Source organism: Falco rusticolus, chromosome 10 (genome assembly GCF_015220075.1).
Source record: "Falco rusticolus isolate bFalRus1 chromosome 10, bFalRus1.pri, whole genome shotgun sequence".
Classification (NCBI taxonomy): Eukaryota; Metazoa; Chordata; class Aves; order Falconiformes; family Falconidae; genus Falco; species Falco rusticolus.
The window spans coordinates 1,515,759-1,537,712 of NC_051196.1; the positions used below are offsets into that span (position 1 = coordinate 1,515,759).

General features: G+C 56.0%; 1 protein-coding gene across 1 annotated transcript; it reads left to right on the forward strand.

Moving 5' to 3' along the window:
* The first annotated feature begins 1,873 nt into the window (after positions 1-1,873).
* On the forward strand, positions 1,874-19,764 carry IGF2 (insulin like growth factor 2). The gene is made up of 5 exons (XM_037401600.1): positions 1,874-1,983; positions 2,174-2,386; positions 9,931-10,093; positions 17,063-17,229; positions 17,666-19,764. Exons 2-5 carry the CDS (start codon positions 2,282-2,284, stop codon positions 17,906-17,908), a joined length of 678 nt encoding a protein of 225 aa, XP_037257497.1. The 5' UTR covers positions 1,874-1,983; positions 2,174-2,281; the 3' UTR covers positions 17,909-19,764.
* The last annotated feature ends 2,190 nt before the right edge of the window (positions 19,765-21,954 follow it).

The window sequence follows — 21,954 nt, forward strand, 5'->3', positions numbered from 1 at the left end:
CTTGTTTTTCTCAGGGAGATTAACCCTCCAAGCTTTCTTTTGTCTACTCTCAGGAGGTCCTTGTGGTGAGCTGGGGGAAGGGAAGGGAGCTGGGCTCCTTCAGCTATTGACAGTAGCTTACAGCCCTGCTTGCCCCCTGCCAAGGTTGGGTCCTTTCCTTTGATGGGCTTTTGCTCGTGCAGCCAGGAAAGGTGGTTGCCCTTTGTTAGGGAGACCAGCTCTGCTGAGCGGTTTGGAGGGACCGGGGACTGGGATTTACCAAGCCCTGGGCATCGAGGAGAAACCCCTAAAGGCCAAGGCAAGCATCGATGGAGATGTCTCTTTTTAGGAGAAGTCTGGAGCCCTGACACATGCTGGCAGATGCTCAAGTCTCTCTGACAGCCAGACCACTTCTTTACATGCTTAAATATCAGCGCAAGGTCTGAGATTTGATGGCTGTGTTCGAGTCCGGTGTGCACAGCACCTCTTCCTCAGCATCACCCCTCTCTCCCAGCTGTGCCGATGTTTCAGCCGAAGCCCGCAGCCCTGACACCAGGTCTGTGGGGTGTGTCACACAGCGACACAGCTCAGAGAAGCACAGCCCAGAGGGCGGCTGGGAACGGAGGGATGCTGGGGAGGGAAGGATGGCCAAACCCTGCCGAGACAGGACAAGTCCTGCCCACATTCTCCTGGGCATGTTTAGGGCAACCCCGACTGTTTAGAGGTGCACCGAGCCCCCCATCCTTGAAAAGAAAAAGCACAAACTTGGGAAAAAAGAAGAGGAAAAAAGTTCTTTATTGCACGCTGGGGTGAGGGCTGCTGCATCCTTGCCCTCGCATGCCATCACCTACGGCAAGCGCTGCCCGAGATAAACCAACCTGCCCTCCGCCCCCGGGCAGCTCTGCCCCAGGGAGGATGCGAGCCGGCGGGGCCAGCCGGGCTGGCGTGTCCCTGCAAGGGGGCACCCAGCGGGGCACCGTGGGGCTGCGGGCACGCGTGGGGCTGCCTCTGCCTCTGCGGAAAGCGAGGGGGCCCCTTGCAGCGGGGCGGGCAGGGCCGTGGGAGCAGGCGAGCCGCACTGGGTGCAGCAGACGTGACGGCGGAGCGGCAGCGCCGGCGGGCAGGACCCGCGGGTGCGGGCACCGCTGCGGGCAGCGCTCCGCGGGTGCGGGCAGCGCTCCGCGGGGTGGGTGCGGGCGGGCACTGCTGCGGGCAGCGCACCGCGGGGTGCGGGCCCGAGCGGTGCTGCCCGGCGGCGGGGGGATGCGGGTCTCGCTTCTGCCGAGGCGGGGACTCGCCCGGGGCGAGTGAGGCGGGCCAGGACTGCGGAGCAGGCGGGCGAGCCGGGGGGCCCTGAGGAGCGGTGCGGGGCCGGTGCGGGGCCGGGCGGGCGGCGCGGACACCTGTGCCCCGGGCGCGCCTAGAGACAGCCTGGAACGCGGGACGGGCTGGGCGACCCCCCGGGTCCCCCCCCCTCCCCAAGGGCTGGGGGCTCGCCTTCGGGCAGCTAGAGGCTCTCGGGGGTGCCCCCCCCCCGGGTGCCCCCCCCCAGCATTGCGGGCAGGGGCTTGGGGCTTGGACCCCCCTCCTCCTCCCCTCACCTGCAGGGGATGCGCGCAGCCCCCCGCCGCCCCCCGGGGCAGGCCGCAGTGGGTCAGAGCCCCCCACCCGGGAGCAGCCCGCGAAGGAACCGTGCGGCAGAAACTTTCTGTCCCTTCTTCCCTCCCCGAGCTGGACTCCGGAGGGTTACGAGGGAGAAGGAGGGAAGAAGGAAGGGAGGGAGGGAAGAGAGGGGGTTAGACCGCTCTGCAACATTATTGGCTGCGTGGCCGGGCTGGTGCTCGCCGGGGAAGTCAGAGCATGCCCACTGGGGGGGTATAAAAGGGGGGCAGCCGGAGCGCCCTGCCTGTCTCCGCGCTCGTGGGGCAGCCAGCCGGGAGCAGCGGGCAGCCAGGCAGCCGGCCCCGCGCCCCGGCCGGGGGGACGCAGTCAGTAAACACAAAAGTGAGCGCCACCCAAGGGGCAGCCAAAGCAGGAGGAGAAAGAGAAGGAAAAGAGCGGGGGGGGGGGAAAGGGGGGGGGTAAGAAAAGAAAAAAAAAGGGGGGGGAAAGGAGGAGAAAAAAGAGAAGGAAAGCGCTCGCTCGCTCTCTAGAATAACAAAATACCTGATCGTAACAAAATAACATCCTTCAGACAAAATCCAGCAGGGACCTGACATACCAAAAAGGCAAGGCGAGGAGAGCGAGCCAGGGCGCGGGGAAGGCGAGCCGAGCCCGATCGCTGCCGGGGCAGGAGAGCAGCATGTCAAGCGCCGGGGCAGCCACGGATGAGCGCTGCCGGCAGCCGGCCTTCCTCCCCGGCCCGCCGCCGCCGCCACAAGTTGAGAGCAGCAGCGGCAGCGCCAAGGTAAGCGCCGCTCCGCGCCGCTCCGCGCTGCCCGCGGTGGCACAGCCCCAGGGCTCCGTGCCGGGCAGAGCCGTGCCGCGCCGTGCCGGGCAGAGCGCTGCCGTGCCGGGCAGAGCCGTGCCGCGCCGTGCCGGGCAGAGCCCTGCCGTGCCAGGCAGAGCCGCGCTGTGCCGTGCCGTGCCGCGCCGAGCCCGCTGCGCGCCGTTCCCACGCGTGTCGCTAGAGGGACCCCGAGAGCCGGCCCAGCGGAGGCCGGCGGGCTGGCGGGGCGGCCCCGCTGCCGGGGGGGTGCGCGGGGCAGCCCCGGGGGGGTGCGGGGGTGCGGGGGGTACGCGGCTCCGCGTCCCGGCGGCGGGGGGTGCGGGGCTGGTGGGCGGCTGTGCGGGGCCGGGCGGCGCGGGGTCAGGCGGGGTGGCCGTGGGAGCGGGAGGGGACGGACGGGGCGCCAGCTGCGGACACCGGGCAGAGCATCCAACTCGCTTCTGCAAAACACTGCGGTGCGTTCGGTCTCGGAGGGATAGAAATACAGAGAGGAAAAACAAGAAAGCGAAGCCAAAATGGAGTGAGAGTTAATGGTTGGCATGCAGCCTTCGAGTTTGTGTGATTTTTTTTTTTTTTTTTCTTCTTCTTCTTTCTTCCCAATTGCTTTTCCCTACAGTAATTGTTTTAAGAGCGCAACTTGGAAAGGTTTTGGCACTCTGTTGAGCAGTAGGGAATTGGGGCACATGAGGAAACGCGGATTTAGCGTAACTGTACCAGCAGATGTGGTTGCCTTGCCTGGAGCCAGTGGCACTGGAGCGGGTTTCTGATACGCCAGGTCTCACTCGGGCGGCGTGGAGCAATCGAGTGTAAAAACAACGTTTGTGTGGGCGGTTTTAAATAGACACCTCGGGAGAACCGCTGCTTTCAACCCGAGTCAAGGCTTCCCAGACAAAGTGTGTAGTTTTCTTCCAAATGCAGGGATGTGCCTGGGAGGCGAAGGCCTGGTTTTCTTCGGGTTTATTTGTTGTCGGTTTGCATCTGTGGGTGCGTGTGTGTGTGGTTTTTCCTTTTGCTGTGCAGGGTTCAGCGTGCTGGGATTTTTTATTCCTCCTCTTGCCTTGATTTAAAGTGGAGTTGAGGAGCCTGGGTGGTGGGGTTTTGTGAGGGTGACTTTGTGCTAAGGACATCTGGAGGAATAAAACCAGCTGACATTTCTGGTTTGAGCTTCACTGAGCTGTTTTGGACCCAACTTGACAATTTTGGTGGGGGTGAATGGGTCAGAGCTGTAAATCTTGCTCCATGTTGTTGACACCCACACAAGTTCACTCAGCCTTTCAAAGGGGCTATCCCAGCTCCTGTGAAAATTCATTAAGGGATAAAAGATTTGACACCGTGGGTCCCCTCCCACTGCTGCATGAAACCTGAGAGCTGAAATGTGTCTGCGTGTGTGTCCCAGCGCTTTTTCTGACAGGTGATCCTTTTTGCAGCCCGGCTGGAGGGCTGCTGCCTTGACCAGGCAACCCGGAGGTGTCAGTGCGTGTCTTCCCATTGATTCCTACAGGCTTTGGTGCAAGCCTGGCTTGCCTCGTGGACCACCAGAGAAAAGCGTTCCTGTACTTTTCTTTATTTAAATAAAGCAAACACAGCAGGTGAGGTCTTATTTTTAGAGGGACCAAGGAGTTGGTGTGTTTCCAGCAGTGCGTATGAGCACTACGAGTGTCCCACACTCTCTCTCCCTGCTCGTGTCCTGGGACTGACCTCTCCAAACCTTCTTTGGATTGTCTTCGCTTTTAAAGGCTGCTGTGTGGCTTAGCGGGCCAAGGAGTTACCAGCCTCCCTCGACCAGTTTGCGTGACAGATCAGGAGAGGTGGGGAGCACTGGGGGAAGAAATCTGCCTCAGGGCTGCAGCCCGGCTCTGAAAGGGTTAAGCCACTCCGCCAAGACGTAAAGCAAGTTCAACGTGTTGTGGGAATATCACTTGCCAGTAGACTCCAGTCACCACAATTTCTGATTTAACAGCTTAACTTGCTGTTAACTTTCCCTGATACACTCTAGGTTTTGGATGGGAACACAGAAGGGAGAGAGGAACAATAAAGAGAGGAGTTAAGTGAGGCTACTAAAATGGACTTAAATCCCTTCGCTGGGTCCTGCCAGCTGTCTTTAGAAGAGTTAAGCAAGATTGCATTTCCTTTTTTTTATGCAATAAATCAAACGTTTCTGGGCTGCATACCAAAATTTGTGCAATACACCCTTACTCCCCAGTGGGGTGAGTAAATGGTACTGAATACCCCATTCACCTTTTTCAGCTTGATTTTCCACAGCTATGGTAGTTCTTGCTGTGGCACGTAGAGACGGGGGCGCGGGCAGCGCTCCCCAGCCCCTGTCCGCGGGCACAGGAGGCAGGTGTCTCTCCCTGCTCGCAGGGTGGGAGGTGGGAAGGTGACCCCCGGCATGGGGCAGAGTGGGCGATGGGGACCAGCAGTGAAGACAAAAAAGCGAGGGCTAAAAATAGTAGCAGCATTGACAACCTCAGCCATATGAATGTCATGCGAGCCAGGTGCCAGGAACCACGAGGGTTTTATCTTTTTCAAGCCTGAGCTAAACAGCAAAACCCCTGGTCCTGGGTCGCTTTTATTCGCCTGACAGCTCGGCAGTCGAAAGTTTTGTGTTTTGAAGCTTGCTTCTTCCAAGCCGTGGGCTGGAAATCTCCTCCTTTCTTTTTAAGATGAAAAGGGAGGCTCTTCTGCGGCACAGCACGCGGTGGCTCCTCTCCCTTCGGGTATCGCTGAGTGCCTCAGCCCTGCGCCTCTGCCCGAGGTGCAGCCCCTGGGTGGGTTTTGGCTGCCAAGGCACCTGCCTCTCCCTGCTGGCCCTGTGCTGCTTGGCACCTTGGGGCACGGTGGCCCGGTGCCCCACGCAAGGTTGCCCGTGGGCAGGGGTGGCATTCGCTCAGCACGTGTGAGGCTGGCACGCACCCATGTCCTGCCTCTCGGGAGAGCTGTGCTCCACACCGGGTCAGCTCCCCACGCCACCGGGGCTGCCCACCGAGGAGTAACGCGGAGGGAGGGATGCTCAGTGTCTCTCACAGGCGATCACCGGAGCAGTGAAGCAGCAGCGTGCCCGCTTCTTTTTGGAGGGGCGGAGGGTGATGGAGGCTGGGATGTGCAAACTGGGGTTTTCCCCTCCTGTGCATGCCACTGGGTTTGGGCCAGTGAATTTTTGCCCTGCTCCCTTTCAAACGCTGCACTGCTCCACAAAGAAGCAAGTTTTTTGGTTTTTGTTTTTGGGGTTTTTTTTCTTTTTGCTGTCCAAATCCAAATTTTGCAGACTGGGCCATCTGTCAATTCCCTCCTACGTTGTTCTGTTCGTATTAAATTGTAATGAAGGCCAGACTGAAGGAGGAATTAGGTCAGACAGGAGGTTTAGTCTCCATTTTTGGGGAGATGTTTGTTGCCCAAGAGAGGCACTGTGGTTTCGTTGGGTCAGTGCAAGCCTGGATGCAAGGGATGCTTAAGCTGTCCTCTGAGATTGGCAACTGGGCCTTGTAGCGCATTGTGGCCTCTTGGCCCCCAGCTCCCCGGCAGCTGGACAGAGATCTGCAGGAATCTGGATAGCTGATTCTGCAGGAAATCCTGAAAAAAATCCTATAATGGTCTCGGGTGGGAGGGTGGTTTCCCTGCAGACCTGCCTTCGGGCTGTCTCCGCAGCCACCCCGAGAGGACACCCTCTGCTGGTGCATCCCCACTGGCTGGGGGCTGCTGAGAGGGGTTTGGGTGTCCCCGGCCATGGGTGCAGCAGCACCTGCTGCGAGGTGGGGATACACAGGAGCCCCAGGGCAGCAGCAGCATCCCGCATGCAGCAAGCTGGCTCCAGCAGCAGCCTGGCTTTGCAGGGGGACCGGAGAAGTCAGGAGAGGTACACAAAGCATGGAGAGCAAAGCAGACTCTCTCCAGGCAAGGAAAGGCCAGCAGCAGGCTCTGATGGCTCCTCTGAGCCACTCCTGCACCCAGAAGGTTGCTCTCAGGGGTGGATTATTCAGGGGAGATTCAGGTGCAATTCCCAGAATGGTACAGGGCACCTGTGCAACCGAGAAATTCCTCTTGCATCACCCTGGTGCACACTGCGTGGGGTCTGAGCCCTCGTTAGGAGGAATCTGGTGGTTGGGTTGTTGGGCACCTGGCACGTCTGGCGCTGCCGTTCCTACCAGCCCTGGTTACAGCAGCATCCCGAGGCATTCGGGCTCTCTGCAGGCACGTGAGGGGGAACAGCAGCCGGCACGGCTGATTCAACCTGCTTTGGCAAGAAGGAAACTGTGGTGGGCGTAGCGTCTCTCTCAGCAGAGATGGGATCTTGTCCTTTAGGAAAGCGCCTCACTTACCTCTTGCTGCCTTATCCCTTTGACATCTTGTGAGAGAGGCTTTCTAGTAAATACTGAAGGTTCTTCCAGCTGTTGGTGTGAATTTACTCCTGTCTCACAGCTGAGGGGGCTGTCCCTGCCCTGATGCTTGGACTAGAAACCAAAAGCAGTGCTGTCCCACGTCTCCAGTGAAGGCTAGGAGCGGTTCCCAGGGCTTTGCCTCACGTTGCTGAGCTGGCTTTGGTGAAGCCATGTGCAACCTGTGCTTGTGCCGGGTCACGGGCTGTGGGTACCCAGCCACGCTGTGCCACCTCATTCCAGGGAGCAGCGCTGTCTCCGGCAGCTGCGGTGGGGCAGGTGTGAGCTCTCCTGCATGGGTGCTGCTCATCCCTGCTAAGGAGGACCAGGAGGGGCGAAGGATTGACTGAAAGGTCATCGGGATACACCGAGCTGGTGATGGCACCCTGGGAGCCTGTCTAGCCTTTGGGTGAAGCCTGGGGGCTTTTCTCTGCAAGTCAGTAGGGCCAAAGCAAGAGGGAAGGGCTTGTGGGGTTGGGTTGGGTTGCAGCTCCATCAAGCTGGAGAGGAACTGCTGCATCGGGTAGTAAATAAAGATGCTTTTTGCTTTGCTGCCTGGTTTCTCATTACATGGCTGCTGGAGGCAGTGAGGAGACACCAAGGTGACACCGGTGAAAAGGGCCGGCACTTGATTTTTGGGCACAGGGGCACTTCATTGCATCGCGCACCTCCACGTTAGCCCAGCTCTGGTTGGCAGCGTCAGGGCCGTTCCTGTCCTCGTGGCTTCAGGGGGGCTTCCTGGCCAGAGTTATGGGGTGTGTGGGCACCCTAAAATAGCTCTCAGTGGAGGCAGGGAAGGCTGCCGGAGGCTGCCTTGGGCTTGCGGTGCGGGTTGTGCAGGGGCAGGTATTTTCTGAGGAGCACAGGTTTTTTTCCACAGAAGGTATCAGTTCTCCCCAGCATCAGATATCGCCTCGCTGACAAAACTTCACTCTCCTTTTGCTTCAGAGCATCTCACCCCTTCCTTTAGACTGAATGTGGAGGAAAGACTGTGATTGTCACCCATGCCACCAAGCAAGTCCCTTCTGGGGAGCTGGCTCTGGCTTGGGGGTGTTCAGCACACAGCCTGCTCATTAGCCACAGTGCTCACAGCCAGCATGAGCCTAATCAGGGATGGGGGATTATTTGGGTGTCCTGAAGTCCCGCGTCAGCAGCTTTGATGGCGGAGCTGGCTGGCACACATCTGCCACCCCGGCAACGAGCTGCTGGTGCTACCTGTGCCCATGGGACACCAGCAATCAGGAGCTGCATGTACAAAAAGATGAAAAGGGCCTGTGGGGGCGGGGAGGAAAGGGAGTGGGATCATTGGTCTCTCACCAGGTGGAGATCTGGCAGCTGATGCTGCTGCACCAGGGCCAGCAAGAATCAAGCAGTGAGGGTGATGCTGCAGTCATGCCGGGGGGCCTGGAGAACACCCATCAGCCACTTGATAAAAAAAATCAAGGTGCAAAGGTGTCGGTGGCAAAACACTGCAGCCTGGCAGCACAGTGCAGTCATAACCCGGTGCTGACCTCCTGCTCCTAGTGTGATATAGACCAAAGCCATGCCGAAGGGACTGGTGCTACGGGAAAACCTGGTCCGGGTCCCATCACTTGCTGGTTTGAGTGCAGTTTGTTCCCAGGGCTGCTGCCTCTCTCTGTCCAGAGCTCTGGAGGGGTTTTGCCAGCCTTGGTGGTCTCTGCCAGCACAGACTGAGCAATAGGATGGGCCTCGGAGCTCATGCCGGGGGGGGGGGATGCCTCCCTCAGCCTACCCAGACCTTGCAGCCTCTGTTTTGGCTTTTCTTGCTACTGATCCCTGCCCTCCTGCTGCTCAGAAGAGCTCACAACTTGTAAGCATGGTGCATTGCTAGCAGCGACGATTTGAGCTATGTGCTAGTAAAAGATTGGTAGCAAGGGTGGCTTTATTGCTGGCAGGACTGTAGCGGTGCCCCGGGGGAGCTGGGCTAATTTCCTGGCTGCGCTGCAGACTTCCCCCGTGACCTTGGGCGAGTCATTTAATCTATCCTGGGCTTCGGCTCCATCTCCGAGCATCCCGGGGGGGTGAGGTAATATTCATTAACTGATATTATTCTCGAGTTGCTCAGATGCTATGGTGATGAAGGCTGGATGTGAACCCCAGCGTCTTGGCTGAACATTAGCAAGGAGAGGGGGTGCTCTGCTTGACATGTAGCATTGCCCCAAAGCAGCTGCTGTTTTGCCACACTTCTCCTCTTCATTTTGAGCTGGCCGGTCTGGCCACCATCATTATTTGGCTGTATCTATACAGTGATGCTCATCACTGGGGGGCTGTAACGCCTTGAGCCATCCATGGGTTTCACCTTACCCAGTGAGGCAATAGCACCCTCGCTTTACACCTGCAAAGCTGACAGGGAGGTAAAGCTGTTTGCTGGAGCCGAGTCAGGGGAAATCTTGGGGTTAGTTAGAAAATATCCAGGGGGTTTCTTTTTTATTCCTCTGCACTGGCTGATACCCCCTTGGCCCTCCTTGGTGATGCCTCAGGTGCATTTCCCGTGGGAGTGCTCTGCTCCTGAGGGATGTCTTCTCGGTCCCAACTCTCGTCAGCAAACATGGCTTGTGCAATCAGCCCTTTGATTGCCTGAGCCTCGGCCATGCCAGTGTCTTGCGTGCGCGGGCTGAAGGCCGCCGCTTCCTGGCAAAATCCAGCTTTCCTCAAAAGCAGCTCGAGGACAGATTGAAACTTTCACTTGTTTCTGCTTCGGGGGAATGTGTGCTGAGGTAGGGCCTGAAAGCCTGTCATAGGAAATGAAATTAAAAACACCTCCTGATAATTGTTTGAATGATTGCCCATATAAAAGGGGGGAAAAAAATAAAACAATCATGTGGTTGAAAGAGAAAGGGGGAATAAAAACCTTTCAGAGGTAGGCTGAAGTGGGATTTTCCAATGGAAAAACTGCTTCAGTGCAAACCTTACCCGATCAGAGCGGCGGGGCGAGCGCGGGGAGCCAGCCTTGCACCGGTGGCCGGCTCTGTGCTGCCGGTCCTTGCCTGCAGCATCCTGACATGCCTGGGCATCAGACCCCAGGCGCACTGTGGGCGGGGGGCATTGCCTGTGGGAGGTGGCAGAGAGGGGTCTCTCATGTTAACGCTGTGCCTCTGTCCCCAGGTGCAGAGGATGTGTGCGGCGAGGCGGATGCTGCTGCTGCTGCTGGCTTTCCTGGCCTATGCTCTGGATTCGGCCGCGGCATACGGCACGGCGGAGACCCTCTGCGGCGGGGAGCTGGTGGACACACTGCAGTTTGTCTGCGGGGACAGGGGCTTCTACTTCAGTAAGTGCCAGGCAGCTGCCAGCAGCGGGTGGGATGCTGCCCCCACCCCACGCCTTGCTTTGGTGGAGCAGGGCTGGGAGGGAGAGGACCGGTTTCTCAGCCTGGTGCTCTCATGATTGCCTCATACGTGGCAGGAGAGGGGCGAGAAAAGCGGCATGCTCGGGGTGACGTGCACCCACCTCGCGCCGATGTTGGGGACTGTCTAGCCCCATGGAGGAACTGGATCCTGCATTTGATGCTTGGGAAGATTGAATGTTGCTGGGGAGCCATAGGTGGCTGGCTCACCTGCGATGTGGGCAAGTCGTTAGCAGAACGAGGATGTCTGCAGGCAGCTCTCTGCTGAGCTGGGGCCTTGGCTCATTTTTAAACCTTGCTGCCCAAGTGCTGCATCCTGAGAGCAGGCAGGGAGATGAGCGCCCAGCCTTTCCGAGCAGGCTTTGCTTGGGTCTAGCAGCAGCTTCTAGGCTGCTCCCAAAATACTCTGTGGCCTCCTGGCTACCTGCTGGTGAACCTGTTGCTGAAGAGTGATGTCTTACCCTTTCAAAGCACATCTAGTGCAAAAAAATGCAGCGTTGCTGTTGTCCACAGGGTGCTGGTGGCTTCAGGACAGTTGGCTGAAGCAGGCTTTTCCAGCCGGGCTGCTCTGGGGATTTGGACCTCTGGCACTAGCTTAGCTGGTAAACGGGGAGGAGGAGGAGTAAACCAGTAGCGATGGATGCTCAGTAGTCTATGGGCGAAGGTGCCTCGAGTGTGACATCTTCTGGTGTTTCGGTCCCCTGCTCTGCTTGGGAGAGGGAAGACCTGGTGTCTTGCTGCATGCAGAGGACTGAACCGCAGAGGAACTGACTACAGTGAAGGTGCAAAGCCAGGTGGGGGGAAGGGGATGGAGATACCAGCTGTACATGGTGCCATGCATTTGGCAGTTGTGCCTCTGCCCTGGGAAAAGGAATTAAAAAGTCACTTTTAAGTAACAGGGTGTTTTTTGGAGCAGTGGAGTCCAGAGCCAGGCTCCCTTTTATCCCAGTCTGCCTGTGCAGGGAACAGGGCGCTGCAAAGTTAGGAGATGACCTAGGATGTCCCTTCCCAACTGGGATGTCCTTCCCAACTGGATGCCCAGCCAGGCTTGGCTGATGCTGTCTGCTGAGGTTGGGCAGGGAGAGGCACAGGGCTTCCACATCCAGCAGCAGCCAGGGTTTGTGCTGTGTGATTCTGGGCTGGCAGCTGGGCTGCAGGGGGCTTTGCAGCTAGCTGGGGGCCATCTCCCTGCCCCGTCCTGGCTGAGCAGCAGGGGGGTTTCATGGCCCCCTCGTGTGTTGCGGGCAGGCGGCGCTTTTGGGGACACCCTGGGCATGCTTCCTTCCTCTGACCCAGCCGAGTGGCGAGGGTTTGCATGTCAGCTGCCCTTCCTCTTCTCATCTCCCCCTTCCACCTTCCCCTGGCCAGCGGGCCCCGCGCCGGAGCTTGGCCACGGCAGCGGATCCGGGGCTGGCGTTACCGGCGAGGCGAGCTCCTCTCCTGCTCTCACACCTCTTCCTCTCCCTCTATATATAGAAGAGCATCCGTCTCCCTTCCGTGGTTTCTCTTCCCTCCTCCCCCTCTCTGGGGATGAAAGGGAATGGGGCTTTTGTTTTACGGACAAACTGACCTCCTTTCACCTCAAATAACCCAGCCTCCCAAGCCAAAATAAAAACACTTTTGAAGGCAGACAAGTTGCTTGGTGCCAAGTGGCCAGTCTGGTGGTTGCAAGGGGATTCTTGCCTTTTATTTTGTCCCCTCCCATTCCCCCTTCTTCTTTTTGAATACTTCTGGAAAGCCCAGGTGCCAGGGGATGAAGCAAAGTCCCCCCTAGTCCCGTATTTTAACCCCTTCAGCATTTAACCAGCTTGTGCTATGCAGGGCTGATGATGTTTGGGCAATGGCTCTACTTGATCAAGGGTTGGACATTGCCAGCTCGCTTCATTTTTAACCTCTGCCTCCATCAGTTGGCCTTATGACGTGATTACTTCTCCTGGCCGTATTTGTCTTCACTCCTAAACCCTCATGGCTACACTCTCGTCACCGTATAGGCTCAACAGGACACTGTTGTGTTGCATGATTGCAGGTTTATGCCTTAAAATCACGCTTGGGTTTGTCATGAGCACTTCACAGCATGGGACATGCAACCTGATGAGCAACCTGTGCTAACGGAGTTGTTTGCACAGGAGGTAAATGCCTTGGGCAGCCTTGTCCCACAGGTACAGGTGGGCTCTGCTTGCTGAATGGGGCTTGTTGCAAGCATCCGAATGGTAATCTTGAAAAAAACCAAAAATGGTATGAAAATCTGTTAGCAGTTTTCTGCTGCAGTGGTGATCAAAGTACTTAAATGATGCTCTGCATTCTTACAAGGTAGCACTTGGCTAGCAAAGCTAGCTCTGAAACATGGCAGTTTTCATCCGTGTGAGGGGATGCAGCATACTGATGGTGTTCCATTCACCTGGCACCTGGTGATGGGGACATATGCAACCTAAACTGAGGAGGGTGCACCCCCTGATAACCAGGATGCCCATCTGCCCGCTGGCGCAAGGAGTGAGTCCCGGCACCCAGGTGCCCTTGGAGGTCTTGTGGCTGGCAGGCACCTGGGGCTGGGGATGTTGCAGCCTCCTCCGAGAGCTGGGGCTGCCAGAGAACTGGGCCAACAGGGCAGGATCCGGCAGTGCCGGGGTTACCGGGCCATAGAATGCAGGCTGGGCATGATGATGTACACCACGCCAGCCCGCTATGTCCCTGGGGTGCCTGGGCGAGCTGCAGCTGGAGCCGTGAGTGCTTTGCTCCTCTCCACCTCTGCTGTGATTCCTACCCTCCGTGACTTCCAAGGCTTTTGGGGCTGGCCTGCAGGTGCCAGCAAGGTGGTGGCATCCTGCTGTGGCTCGGCGGCAAGGTTGGGACCCCCTCTCCCTGCTCCCTGGCACCCACCCCGGGGATGGCAGCTTGGCTCGGAGGGATGCTGAGTGCAGCCCCAAGTGAAAAAAGTGGGGCAGGTCGAGAGGAAGCCCGGGCCATGAAGTTGCTGTCATGCAATGCTGGCAGGGAGGGGAGAAGGGGCTGCAGGGGGAGAGGCGTCCGACTTCTCTGTAAACAACAGCTCCTGTTTCCTCCTTTCCAACAGCTGATAAGAATTTAGCTCTTTGCAGCCGCTTGTGCTGACGGGGCACATTCTTGCGCGCCCGCCGCTCCTCCGAATAATACTAGGAAAAAGCAGGGGGGAAAGTGCGGTGCCGGGGTGGGGGAGGGCCAGGCCGGGGGCACTGGGACGGGGCCCGGTGCCGCACAAAGGCCCCCTTGTTGCTCCCGACATTCCTGCGACAGGGGCGCGGGGACTGTTTACACCCAAAGTCCCCTTCCACTCGGCTTGCCGCCTGATTGACCGGAGGAGAGGGGACCCGGCCAGGGTGGCACCGGCACCATGCACCCCTCCCCGCAGCATCCCTGCAGCCCCAGCGAGGGTGGGGAGTCCGCAGCAGCAGGGTGGTGATGCCAGGGAAAGGGACCCTCCTGTCGCCCCATGGCCATGGCAATGCTGCTGCCTCTGGCCCAGAGGCATCGCTGAGCTGCAGGTATGCAGCCTCCGGCTTCTCCTGGGAGCGGGTTTGGCTTTGCAGCGCCACTGGGATGCCCAGCTCTCCCTGTCGGGATAGCCTGCTGCCGGACTGGAGGAACCCCAGGCAGCCGGAGGGCTTTGCATCACTGGGCTTTACATTGTGGGGCTCGGCCCCTTGGAAGAGCGGTGGGAGGTTTTGGTGGAGCACAGTGTGGGGAGAAGGAGAGCGTGGCCATTCATCGAAGGCCGCAAGGAAGCGCGTTTCCTCGGGAGGAGGCAGTCATCGCTGCGATGGGAAGTGGCTCGCACGCCCCGTGGTGCTACAGCCTGCTGCCTGCACAGCTCGCCCCTGCGGGCAAGGGACGGATGGCAAAACCCTCCCTGGGTTTGGCAGTGGTGGCAAAGTGAGATGTCACCAGTGGGCAAAAGTCAGGAAATTCAACCTTTAGTCTGTGTGTAAATCATGTTATGGAACAAATGCTTTTCCCAATCCAGGTCAGCAGTGATACTGCTGTTAACCAGCAACGTCCTGGCAGCTCTTCCTGGAGTTGTTGTCTCCAGGTACTTTCTGCAACTAAATTCCTGGGTTTTATGTTTGATTTTTTTTTTTTTTTTTTTTCCCCTCCTAAAGTAACTCTCCCACAGAGGATTGTATTGGCATTTGGCGAGATCCGTATGAGCAATTATGTAACGGGAAATGTGCCCTATCAGGCCATCGCAGCAGAGCTGGCAGCGGCGCAAGGGGAACGGCATGCAGCAGCTTTATGCAAGAGAAGAAGGGGCAGCGCGCCGGGGCTGGGGGCCACGCGTGTGCCTGCTGGCTGGGCAGGGGTGGGAAGGTGCGGGAGGGGCTGTGCCGCTGCAGTGGTCCCTGCGGGGAGCTCACCCTGCTGTGCCACACCTGGGCATTTACAAACACGTGCTGCCGTGATCTTCCTGCATGCTCCCGTGCCAGAAAGTGCCCTGGATGGCGAGGCAGTGAAAATGGTCCCACTTTGCCTGTTGTTTCCCCACCCCCCTGCCTCGCCTCTGCTTTCCAAACAAACACATAGCTGCAAGCGGGCAACTTCTGTTTTTGAGAGGAGACATGTAACCTTTCAAAACCTCAGCTTCTTCCTGAACCGTGCATGTTGTCACTTGTGCAACCTTCTGTTCTGCGGGAGTGTGAATGCAGCCCCCTGGGGATGTGCTAGCAATAGGGGGTGACTTGAATTTTTTCTCTTTTCCTTCCAGACTCTCCTTCTGCCCATGCTCAGGGTGCCTATCTGGAGCAGCCTAATGCTTCAGCAACCTGCTATGCATGCAGGTGTGGGCACTGCGGTAAATAGGTGCAGAGCGGGGGCCGTATACGGTGTGGGGTGTCGGTGGCAGTGCACATCTCCAGTGGACCTCGCTGGGCATCTTGTACATATAGAAGAATACACGCACCTGCCCCCAGTCTGGCTCCTCACCCCCATCTCCCTTCCCTTGGGCATCGCTGCCTGGATTGCCTGCATCAGCATCACTTGTACAGGCACCCAGCACACCTGCACTGTCTTTAAAGGGAGGGCCCAATCCGGCATGCTTGTTGGCCATAGGAGTTTAATTTTCTCTCTATAAATGCTTAACAGCGCTCCCTTCACTGAGTGGGAGGGAACTGTCCTTCTCACCTTCCCGTGGGGCTGGCTAGAGGTCATGCCTGAAATTTTTCCAAAGAAAAAGGAGGGTGGTGGCACAGAGGGGATGAATGTGGAAAACAGCGCATTTGAAATGACTCCTGAAAGCGGGCTGCATGGTGTGAGTCAGCTGCCCCACCACCCCGCACCCCAATGCTGTGTTTGCTCTCATGACCATTGCAGGGGCAATGCACCGGCATGGAGCAGCACGAGGAGCAGCTTCCCCCTGGTAGGGGCATGGCTGATTTTAACGGGGAGCAGGTGCCCTGCTGCAGGGGCTTTGCTGTTACAGAGCCCATGGCGAGGTATGGCTGTGGGGCTTTCCATGCCAGCATTGCGCAGACAGGGCTGCGTTGCACATGCACGTCTATGTTGCACATGTGGGGTTGCACTGCGGGCACGGAAAACTCTGCTTTGCAGTTTGTCCCAACGCACTTTGGGTGGGCACCCAGATGGGATACCCCTCGGGGAAATTGGACAGCACCTTGCAAGCCAGAGCCTTTATATCTTCACCCAGGCCAAATACTTGGAGTGCCTGCTTCATCTGGCGTGTGGGGGGGTGATCGCGGGTTGTGCACGGGGCCAATGTGGACCATTTTGTGCATTCCCACAGGCCAGCTGGGAGGTGGAGGCGTGGCGTGGCGTGGCGAGCAACATTAGGCATCGTGCTTGCACCGCTTGCTCTTGGTTTTTCCCATGCCCAAATTGTCCTGGGCAGGATGCCGTTCTGGATACTGTTTGCAAGCCCCACTGGTGCTGGCCTCCGCTCCCCTCCCGCGAAGCACCTCGCGCTCGGAATTGCTGCTCAGGGCAGCGTGCGGAACCCTGGCTGCAAACCCCATGTCAGCAGAAGCGCATAATGTGCCGTGTGTGAAAGCGTGGAGAAAATCCTTTCATTTTGGGCCAGTTTACGCTTTGGAAGTCACAATTCCCAAGCAAATTTGTTTTGCATCAGAAATTCAAATTTTCCCCATCTCTTTTACGTCAAGAGGGGGAGGAAAACAAGTAAAACTGGTGTAAGCTTTTCCTTCAGAGCACTTTGGCCATCGTTAGGAGGTGATATGAAATGCACTCAGCTGTTGCTGCACTGGACGCAGGCTTTCTCATCCTTCTGCAGGAAGAAACAGGAGAGGAACTCTTATTAAAAGATTAAGTTTAATAGCTATTCTTGGCAGGTGCGGGAGCCTGTATTCTTTCTGCAGCTGTCTCAGAGCTGTCCCATCTGGTAAAATTTAGCCGCCTTGGTTTGCTTCACCTGCCTGAGCGTCGACCTGACAGAGGGAGGTTGGCAGCCACAACGCCGCGCTGCTTCTTTCTAATAAAATTCACTTGCCAGGATCAACATCAGAGACGGTCGCAGTAATTGGCGCAGTGCTGGCGGCCAGGCTGGGCTCGAGCTTCCTCGCGTTAGCTGTGCCCGAAATGGCTGCCCACACGGGAGGTATCGGAGGGGAGTAAATCACTGCCATAGAAACACCTGGAGTTAGTGCCGCACACATGCGGGGAGCCCTGTTGGCGTCAACGGCATTTGTCTGGGAAAGTCTTAACGTGAAACTCGGCCAGTTTGCAGGCGCGTGTCAGCTTGTTTGGGAGAATCGCTGCTATTTTTGAAGCGTGTGGGAATCACCGGTCTCTGGTGGCTGGTGGAGGGATGCTGGCAAGGGGATGGGTGCCATGCAGGCGGGGAGAGGGTCCCATCCAGGTTGGTGGCTAACACTGGGGTCTTTGCTGTTGCAGGTAGACCAGTGGGACGAAATAACCGACGGATCAACCGGGGGATCGTGGAGGAGTGCTGCTTTCGGAGCTGTGACCTGGCTCTGCTGGAAACCTACTGCGCCAAGTCCGTCAAGTCCGAGCGTGACCTCTCCGCCACCTCCCTGGCAGGGCTGCCAGCGCTCAGCAAGGTAGGGGGCTGCGCCAGGGTGGTGGCCCCTTACCAAATAAATAACAAGAGAAAAGATGGGAAGGCCATGGGTAGGAGAGGACAAACCCCAGCTGCAGGGTCTGTTGATTCTGCAGAGCCTTTGAGGGATGGCCACCATTGGCAACTTGTTCCAAGTGCCCTGCAAGAAGGTGGGGGACTGAGGTGGGCTGGATCGTAGGATCACAGAATGGGTTGGAAGGGACCATTAAAGGTCATCTAGCCCAACCCCCCTGCAGTGAGCAGGGACAGCTTCAACTCGGCCAGGTTGCTCAAAGCCCTGTCCAGCCTGACCTTGGATGTTTCCAGGGATGGGGCGAGGTTTCTGTGGGATGGATGGAGCTCAGAGAGGGAAACCCCCATTCGGAGGGTGGGCGGGCTTGTGGTGAGGCTGATGTTCCTGTCCCATCCACTTGTAGGAGAGCTTCCAGAAGCCCTCGCACGCCAAGTACTCCAAGTACGATGTGTGGCAGAAGAAGAACTCCCAACGGCTGCAGCGGGAGGTGCCCGGTATCCTGCGGGCTCGCCAGTACCGGTGGCAGGCAGAGGGGCTGCAAGCAGCCGAGGAGGCCAAGGCACTGCACCGTCCCCTCATCTCCCTGCCCAGCCAGAGGCCCCTGGCGGCACGAGCCTCCCCCGAAACGGCTGGCCCCCAGAAATGAACCATGACCAGCCATCTCGATTTTTGATCTCCCGGGGGAGGGCGGGAGGACTGGTGAGACCCGGCCCCTGAGCCCCTCCGTCCCCGGGGCCCCCGAGCCGCGGAGCGGGGCGGCGGGGCACCCTCATGCCGCTCCGGCCCCAACCAAACAACAGACACAGCAAGGAGGGGTGGCGGCGGCGGCAGCCAGCAGCGCCGCTCCCGCGGCATCGTCCTTTGGGGGGGGGGAGGGTTGTTTCATGTCCCAGGCCTGTTTCATTCCCCCATGCCCCCAGTATTTCCAAGCCTGTACTTGCAAAGGGACAGTTTGGCACTTGAACTTTTTGCTGCCGGGCGCTGCGTGACATCCCTGGTGCCAACGCCAGAAGACAAAAGAAAGAGCAAGAGGGAAAAAGGATATGAAGTTAATTTTTTTTTTAATCTTTTTTTTTTTTTTTTCTTGAGAAGAAGAGTCCATTCCATGTCTTTCTTGACAATAAAGTGAAAAAAAAAATAAAATGGGGAGAAATATTGAGGGACATATTTTTTTCGCCTCATTCCCGCCCCACTTTTTTCTTCTTTGTTTTTCTTTTTTTTTTCTTGTGGTTTTCTTATGTTTATAACTTTCTGTTGCACCTTTAAAAGAAAAAACATACCTGAGAAGAAGTTTTGAGGAGGAGCCCCCATCTGCATTTTTGTGTGTGTGCTTCATTACAAGATTCAAATCGACTTGCACCTTTTTGAAATCATTGATGACGTGAGAAAGAGAGGAAGAGGAGAGAGAAAGCGAGAAAGAGAGAAGAAAAAGGAAAGGGGAAAAAAGAAAAAAAAAAGAAAAAAGTGAGCTGATGCTCACTTTAAATGGAGGAGGCGTCTGCATTGCACATTTGCCACGGATTTAGTTGATTTATATATATAATATATTATATAACTTTTTTGGCAAAAAAAGCACTATTTTTATGGGACATTTTGTGTAGTATCTGAAGAGGGATTGTAATGTTTAAAATGTGTTATGGTGCTAAAGTAAGTTGGAAGGGAAGAAACCCAGAAATAGCAAGGGAGGGTGGGGAGGGAAGGACAAGATAGCGAATACTGAACTTGAAATTTTAGCTTTTCGTTTTAGGAAAAGTGTGATAAATGTGTTTCTTTTCTCTTCTGAAATATAGCTTGGTCATGACCATATGAGCTAGTTGGCTGTTACTCATGTACACAGATGCACGCACACACAGAAATACATCCACACGCATCCTTTTTTTTTTTTTTTTTTAAAAAAAAACAAAACAACACAAAACCACCACAATTTAGACTAAAAGGGAACTGTTCTAGAGACAAACTCATTTTGAATGGTGAAGGTGTTGCCAGTTACAACTCGAGGCCCTGCTTCTGCACAGACCCCCGGTGGAGCTTGGCGTCCCGAGCCACGGGGGACCTGCTGCTCCCTCCCCATCCTGACACCTCACTCACACTGCGCTCCGGTGAGCGGGCGGCCCTCGCTGCCGAGCCCCTGCAGAAGCATCAGCTCCACGCCCCACCAGCTCCTTTTCCTTCTCTTGCCCTTTGTATCCTTCTCGCTGGACCCCCCTCCCTGTCCCGCACCCTCCTGCCCTCGCCCCCGCCCTGGGCTGCGGAGGAGGGGGGCTGCACCCCGGGGGGGTCAGGGCTGGGACTGCCGCATGGGATGGGGGACGGCAAGTCTCTGGCTTGAGGCTCGGGACTCGGTGAGCGGATGGGTTTGAGAGGTGGGCAGAGGGCTGTAAAATAGGTTGGTTTTAAAATAATATATATTATCTGTCTAGGAACCGTAAAAAGGGGGGGAATCAATTACATCTCCCTAATATACTCTCACTTGCTAATAAAATGGGGACACTCTGTTAACCAGTTCTGTACTTGCTTTGTCTTATATATCCATACATTTAAAACATAAAAAAAAAAAGACTACTTGAATTGTATTCTATTTCGTGGTTTGAAGGGGAGGGCTAGGGGGAGTCTTGAGAGGGGGAGGATTTTAATGTATAATCTTTTTGTTTGTTATTACCTTGCAATGTTGAGCCATGAAGCCTTTGTTTAAAAAAAAAATGGCACTGCAATACACAACAAAGAAAATCCTTTATTTATTTTATTAAATATATATGGAAAAGAATGAAAATTGGTCCAAATTAAGGGGTATGGGGAAGGGAAGTGGGTGGGGTGGGGAAGGCAGAATAAAAACAGAGCAATTGCAGATAATTGACTTTTTTTTTTCCTTTTCATGTGTCTTTTTTTAAAAGAAACCTAGGTTTTATTTTTTAAAAAGAGAAGTAAAAGCTTTCCTGGATGCTTTGTACCAAAAAAGTAAAAAATGAAAAAAAAAAAAGAAAAGAAAAGAAAAGAAAATCTGTTAAGCAAATAAATATCCATCCAGAATATGAAGCCTGACTTTTTCTTTTACTTTTCATTTATTTTTGCTCCTGGGGTGAGAGCTGGGTGGAAAGAAGGCCATGCCAAGTGCCACTCTTCATGGAAGAACAAAGTACATTGCAGCTCCTCTTTTTGGGGCCCAAACCTGCAAAGGGGGTGAGGTGCCCTTAAACAGGATCATGAAACCTTGATCCTGTGGCAGGTGCCCCCAAAACACACCAGGAAAAGTATGTCCAGGCAAGATTTGGGGGTGCGTCCCAGCGGCTGCTGGGATTTGCTTAGCTTGTACTGGTTTGGGCTGTACCCAGAGACCTGAAAGCTGGATGGGAGCTGAAAATGCACCAACCAACAGCAAAAAGAAAAAAAAAAAAGTATTCGGGGTAGGTTTCCTGGTAGATGGTGCTTCTCTGGTTTCTGGGGGTAGGTTTGGCCTCTCCTAAGATTTTAGGGATCCTGATCAGCTGCTTTTCATCACATATTACCATTGTGCACCAGTGCAAATGGGAGGTAAAAAACTACACTTCCAGTTTGATGGTAGAGCGGCTGCTGGGCAAACCAGTGCCCCAGGGTGCCTGACCCCCGCAGGCAGCAGGACAGGGCACTGCCGGCGCGGTCCCACTGGCACAGCCAGCACCTCTGGCTCTCTGTGGGGTCGGGGACCTGAGCACGGACCTCGCTGAGCCCATCCACCGGCCCCAGACAACTTGGCCTGGAAAAGATTTTCTACCTCAAAAGCGCAGTTGCTGGTTTAGGCACTCAATGCATGTTTTAAACCAGGTGGGTTTTTTTTTTAAGTTTTGCAGTAAAACAAACAAACAAAAAATTTCAGAGAGTTTTTCCTCGTGGGATTTTTGTGGTTGGTCAGGAGGGTTTTTGTACAGACACAGGGCTGGATGCTTCCTTTGGACATGTCCTTTTTTGCAGGTGGAGAGAGGGTGTCCCTGTCCCACCGCCTGCTGCAGACGTCTGGCTGGCTTTGTGCTAAAAAGTGCCCAGCAAGGACTGGATTTGTCAGTGCTTCTGGTGGCCACTGCTGGAAATTCTGCCTTTGGCAGCTTTGGTCCCTTTCTGTTCTTTGCTGTGTAAACCGCTATCATGGGGGACATTTAGAGATGATTAAGAACCAAGCAACACTTCAGCTAAACCTCTTGCCTGCATCCCTTGGAGAGCAAAGCAGCAATGCTGGAAGTACCGTAAGGGTGATGGTACTCTTTCCAAGCACAGCTCAGCTTTGACCCTCCTTTCTGCCTTATCCTGTCATGGGCCACCATGAGGCCAGACCAGCACAGCTCAGTAGGTTTTTAGATAACAGCAGACTGTTCAAAATGTGCCATCCTGCCTTTTGGCTTGGCAAGGACTGCTTTCGCTTGTGAGGAGACCCAAGCATCCACAGGGACCTCCGACCCCGGTCCTGGCCAGTGGGTGGGAGGCTGGATTGAACCGGACCTTTGCTTCAGCTCCTGTTTCTTGTATTGCCTGCGAAGCCTCTTTGCAGGTTGGTAGGTAGATCACAGGCTTAGCCTAGAAATCTCAGGCTGCAGGCTTGAGAACAAACCCAGGATGCCGTGTTTGCTCAGATGGATGGGCAGAATTGACTCCGATTTTTGTTGTGGTGCCTCTCATGCCGACACAGTGCCAAGTGCTCAGCTGCTGGATTACAGCCACACAGGA